Source organism: Sceloporus occidentalis, unplaced genomic scaffold (genome assembly GCF_023333645.1).
Source record: "Sceloporus occidentalis isolate IW3139 unplaced genomic scaffold, rSceOcc1.0.p SCAF_1, whole genome shotgun sequence".
Classification (NCBI taxonomy): domain Eukaryota; kingdom Metazoa; phylum Chordata; class Lepidosauria; order Squamata; family Phrynosomatidae; genus Sceloporus; species Sceloporus occidentalis.
The window spans coordinates 168,288,791-168,294,790 of record NW_028316981.1 but is presented as its reverse complement, the minus strand read 5'-3'; the positions used below and the strand labels follow the sequence as shown (position 1 = coordinate 168,294,790).

Here is a 6,000-nt window from a genome sequence, read left to right as displayed (position 1 = left end):
CTTATTGCATTTCTCCTCCTCCTCCATCCTTGAAGTTTGTTGATGTTTCTTAAATTTACAAAATAGCACTCAAGAGTGCATACTTAAAAGGATGAAAGCATAACTAAGCTGTGCCAATTATGCAATCTATTTTATGAGCAGTGGTACTTTGCTGGATCTGATTTATACTGTGTAATTTTTGATTGCTATACTTCAACATTTGTGAAATGTTCTGGGAAAGCTCTCTTGTCCTCGAAAGCGATTATGAAATGAAATAAACATAAATATCACACTCATCCTATAGACCTGATGCTGTTGAGCACCAATGGCTCAGTCCAAAGAAAGCTACATTTCAAGCAACGTGGAGTACAATTTTATGTGGTTTGTGATACATCAATGCTAAACTGTGATTGCTCCCAAATTGGGGAAAAATTACTCTTGAGCTTTTATTTTTCCCCCCAAACATAGCTTATATTTTATTCTTAATTAAATTAAAAACAAGCAAAATTCAAACTATTAAAAACAATATAATTTCCAAGTCATTTGTTCCACTGAGTAGGCAACCTAATTAGGGTATTGGTTTGCCCTTCTGGAGATAAGTTTTCAGACAAATACTGAACTATACCTATTGTTACTGCTTAACAATAGTGCCCCAACTCAAACACTTCTCCAGGTTATGACATCTCCATGTTATGTGCTTCTTATGGCAGCCAATAAATGATTTGAGATTGCAGTTGGGCAGAACAGGGAAATATGCAACATCATGTCACAATATGAATAACTGTGACCACATCTTGCAGAAGAGAAGAGGAGAATGCAACACAAGGGTCCAGTTAGGTTTGTCATACTGAAAACTGGAGATGGCTCCTGTACATTAAATGGTTGTGTGAACGAGGGAATTTTAGTAGGTGTTGCTTGGTACCCAGTTGCATAAAAAGCACTGTCTGCTGAAATTCTCTTTTCTACACAACCATTAGAGTACAGGAGCCCTCTCATTTTCAGTTTGGAAACCTTGAAGTGGCAGCCTCTTGTCAAGTGTAACATGTAGATCTTTCCCACATCCAGCAGCCTTCAGAGGGATACAGAAGCAGCAAGTGGATAAAAAAAAGGACAAGGAAATTAGCCATATATGTCTATAGAGCATAGACTTCTAGGAAGCAAAATAATGCCCCCAAATAATAGGGACCTTTGTCAAGGGGTCTCCATCACTGATGAGGCAGCCCTATGCCAGTGGTCAGCTTCCCAAAGCAAACCAAAGTTTATCTTTTCCAAAAAATCTGAGCGCATGGCAGTTGACTACCTGCCTCCATTTAGTCTAATATTAACACAGTTTTTCAAATCCTGATGATAGATCCTTTTTATATTTTTAAAATCCCAAGAATAAAAAAGCATTACAAGATTATAAATATTTCATTTTGTTTCACCATATGAAGCAAAGGAAGGAAAACAGCAAAAAATTAGATCATGTTGTTTTGCACAGAGAGGGTTCCCCAATTAACAGGGAAACAACCCTGTATAGATAATAGATGCTGCACTTAGAGGCCTCTAGGAGAACTCAGTTGCCTCCTTCCCTCTATTTATTTGTCATCATAATTTAAGACATAAATATACTTCTAGATTAAATACATAGGGAGAGGAGGACCCAAGGGTCTTATAGCACCTTTATGGGACAGCATGTGCCCCTTTTTTGACTCCTACAGAGCGGTTGCCCTTAGTTCTTTCCCTCAGCCCTCTTTACCTCTGTGTAGCAAAGAACATTGGAAGAACATGTGTATTTTCTGGATATCACTGGCATAACAATCCTATACAGGGTACCATGTCCAAAAATGGCAGTATCTATCCCGGCAATGTCTGATTCTATGTTTTTAGTTTGGTTTGTGGCATGTGCACCAAAGTCCAAGAGCAGACATAGCTGGCACCAATAAAACACAGATACCATCTTCAATGTATCATTGTATCGCTGCTTAGCCACCCAGATGGGATGAATGGCATTTCACTGATAGGCAGGGCCAGGAGAGGTACTGTTGGCAGGATGGACCCCCAGCTATGTGGGACCAGTGGGATGAAGGCTATACAATGGGGTGCCCTCCTGTCCCCTTTTAAAACTGTCCTCTAACTACTTTCTAGACCTGCTAATGTAATTAACTTTAAATGGAACATGATTTTAACTGCAAAGCTTTGCATTTTTCTGCATAGATGCCTCTTTTCCAAACTAAGGGCTCCTAAACTTAAAAAGGAGGCTCACTCATGGAATTTCACATCCATATTCTGAGAGGGCTTCTATACTATTAAGAGTAGGCAGTAGGTAGGCTTTTTGCGCCAGTGCTGAAGTGTACCTGGAAAGCCACACCTAGTTGACATTTTCTCTTCCTTGCAGTCCTTGAAGATACAGGAACCCTTTCAGAATCTGGATCTATTTTCTATATCTTAAAGTAGAGATAGCATTTGTTCCTTTATGACTTCTGGAACAGTGTGGCATGTTCCATAGAGACACGTTTTTACTCTACCTTAGTCTCAAAACAGGTCCAAGCCTCTCACCTTTTTCTTTCGTCTGATCACTACAAGAAGTCAGGAGAGGCATTCAAAATCAGATGCTCAGTGGGTTATGCTAGATGGAGAATGAGTCCTATACATGCCCTGAGAAAAACCCACTTCAATCTTGCTTAGCTTGTTAACTGGCTAGCCCTTCATGTTCATGGATATTTATTGTGCATTCTCTTGATAGATTATACAAAGAACCAAGGCAGGGAAAGCCTTTGGATATATAATAACATACAATACATAGAGAATGGTGGAATGGTGGAAGATGCAGTTTTAAATTTGCCTCTGATATGTTTGGTCAACCAAGTCAAGGGCCACCAAGGATTCCAGCTAATTTTCCTTCAGAGATTGGAGAAGGTGATAGGAATTGGACATGATGGTAATATCTCATCCAGAAGGCCAAAAGCCACAAGACTCTGCTTTCTCCAGGAAATAAATTATTTAGCTGAGAGGCAATAAGAAAGGGTGATGACAACAATGGCTGCCAAGATAATGACAGTGATGTGGTCGATATCACCCAGCCTAGATTTCCAGCAGACTGCTCTGCTCTGGGCTGGTGGCATCTTTCTCGTCTCCAGGTAGGCCATCTTGCAGGCCAGTGCTGGGAGAATTAGCCACTGTGACAGCAGCCTCTTCCCGTTCGGTGTCCCCTTCAGGGGGCTTGCTGACCCCCAGCTCATTGTGGGTCTTCTGGTGCTTGCTGAGGTGGTCGCTGCGCGTGAAGCGCTTGTTGCAGAGCAGGCAGGTGAACTTCTTCTCCCGGGTGTGTGTACGGACATGACGCTCCAGCTCGTCCGAGCGGGTGAAGCGCTTGCCACAGAAGAGCCAGTTGCAGACAAAGGGGCGTTCCCCAGTGTGCCATCGCAGGTGGGCCTTGAGGTGCGAGGCCTTCCCATAGACCTTACCGCAGCCTGGGATGTGGCAGCTATGGATGGGCTTCTTTCGCAAGCTGGCTGCAGAGGCCCCAAGACGTTCCAGCTCTTGGCAGTTGGGGCAGTCACAGGTCGACCTCCCTGCCGTGCTCCCAAAGGAACCACCTCTCCCAGACTTCAGTCCAATTCCACCTTCCATCAGGGAATTGTTGGCCACCGGCTTGGGCTTGTACATCTCTTGGGGCAGCACGTGTTGGCTGGAGGGGATGAGGTGAGATGAGGATGTAATGCCCACTGCTGGGTATGGAGCAGGGTTCAAAGTGGTGAATTCAGAAGTATAACTGGACAGCTGAGGGCTGATGGGGGCCTGGCTGGGCATGGACTGCAATGAACTCTGGAGTCCGTCTGACTGGGGCTGAGAGCTCAGCCAATTGCTGTTGGAGTGCATGTCCCACCAGGAAGCCGTGGGGCTGCTGGAGCTGCTGGAGATGCCTGGGTGGATGCCAGCCTTGTACCAGGAGCCATATGGGTGTGCCATGTCTAAAGAAGTGTAGACACTAGGCAGGCAGTCAGAGGAGGGGTGCCCCTTGGACACCAGCAGGGATGATGTGTCTTGAGATGAGGGTGATGCTGGGAAGGAATGGGAGAAAGGGCTATAATCATTGCTGTAAGTGGTGGAAGCCTGTGGGCTTGCCGAAGGAGACATCAGTCCGTTCCCATTGGGGAAAGTGGCTGTATAGGAATCTCCCATGCCGTCGGTACTCCAGACTTTTGCAGCAAAGGGCTGCTCCACTCCCAGAAGGTAAGGCTTCTTCCCCAAATTGTCCTCAACTTTTACAGGAGAAGATGAATCCTGAACCACACTAGAACTTCCAAATTTACTGCAAGCGTCCATCAACATAGATAGGGGGCTGGTGCCATTGTGAACTTCTTCCTAGGTGGAGTGGAAAAGAGAAAGAGAAAATGAAGTATTACAAGGGGAAACTGAATGGACAGGGTAGGACGACTATAAACTCAGACTCTGTCCAAAGTGTAAGTAGCAGGAATAAATAGAGTGTTACAATCAACATACAGTGAGCCTTTGGTACGTGCTGGGGTTTGGTTCCAGGAGCCCTGTGGACAACAAAATCCGTGGATACTCAAGTCCCATTATATACAATGGCACAGTAAAATAGTGTCCCTTATAAAATTGCAAAATTCAAGTTAATGTTTTGGTATTTATATATTTTTGAAATATTTTCAAGCTATAGATGCTTGAATCCATGAATTAAAAAAAATCCATGGATATGATTATACTCTTTATGAGAAATAAGGAAGCAATTCTTTGCTCATTTTCTTCTCAAAGGAATCAATGAGTAATTTTATTAATTTTCTTCCCACTGGAAAAAGATGTTCGAAAAATGTGCAGTTTTTGAAGACTTCATGATTTGGAACTTATTCTGTACAAGATTCACAAGTGGTATGCAAAATAATTATGTGTGAATTTTGCACAGAATAAATCTTGAACTTCAAAGATTCTCATCATTCCATGATTCTACTTGTCAGGGTTTCTTAACACTTGAGAAAGTTTTTTTTTAACCATTTAACAAATATTTTCAAATACTCTTCCCATCACTAAGGAGAAGCAATGGGCTCCTTTCCCATAAACAGTTAATATTTGGCCTCTGTGAGGTCAAAGAGCTGTCCCAGTCTCTGTCTCCATGTGTATAGCATGTGTGTGTGTTGAAAAGTACACCGAGATATTGAGAACAGTAAAAAATATTCTTACAAGAAATAACAGAAACTTGCTGGTAGCAGAAAACCACAGAAAACTGCCCACTTGTCCAATAGTACAACCACTCTGTAGAATTATTTCTACTCTTGTGAATCTGCAGAGTCCCGACAGCTTCCTCTGAGACTGCATTTAGTTATAGCAATGTGAGTGATAAACAAACCATGAACAGAAAGTCCCAGTGCTTGGAAATGTTACTGTTTGGAGTACAGTTCCCAGAATCTTTCCCAAGTTCTCCATGAGAATGTTAAAATGAAGCCCCTTCTAGATCAGACCAAAGAGAAAGCATCCTGTTTCTCATAGTGGCTAACCAAAACCTCTTAGGAAGCCAACAGCCAAGATGTGAAGACAACTTAGAACAGTCAGTTTTCCACAGGTTGCCAAATGCCTGATGTGACAAAATGGTGGTGGAGTGGGGTGACATACTTTCTAAAAAAACTATCCAGAAAGAAAGACTGCAGATGGTTTGAGAAGGAGAGCTCCAGAAGGAAGCTACCAATCACAACCTCCTGTTGTGATAACTAATACCAACTTCATTTTTCAAAAGCAAAATCCTGGTACTTGGAACATGGAAACGTTTCTGAAAAACTAAGAATTCCTGAATACCCCCAGCCAGGATTCTGGAAGTTATAGTCCAAAAACGTAGTATTGCCAGACTCTGATGGTGCTTCGACAGAAGATGTTAGGTGTATGGAAGGAGGCACTATTTGAGGTGGTGGTGGTCCCTAGCCCATCGAGGAGTCATTCCTTTTCCTTCTTCAGATTTCAAGTTAAATAATATTTCTGACACCTAGATTAAAATAGTCTAATACATTTTGCCTTTGCTCATGGCCTATT

At 42.7% G+C, this 6,000-nt stretch overlaps 1 protein-coding gene across 1 annotated transcript in view; it reads right to left on the bottom strand.

The window, feature by feature from the left end:
* Positions 1 to 3,032: 3,032 nt before the first annotated feature.
* Positions 3,033 to 6,000, bottom strand: part of LOC149322687 (transcription factor Sp7-like) — a 45,976-nt gene continuing 43,008 nt past the window's right edge. Inside the window, exon 2 of the mRNA XM_089509040.1 lies at positions 3,033 to 4,326. Within this exon, the coding sequence (XP_089365166.1) occupies positions 3,043 to 4,293 (1,251 nt within the window). The 5' untranslated portion in view covers positions 4,294 to 4,326 and the 3' untranslated portion in view covers positions 3,033 to 3,042. The remainder of the gene's footprint in view (positions 4,327 to 6,000) is intronic.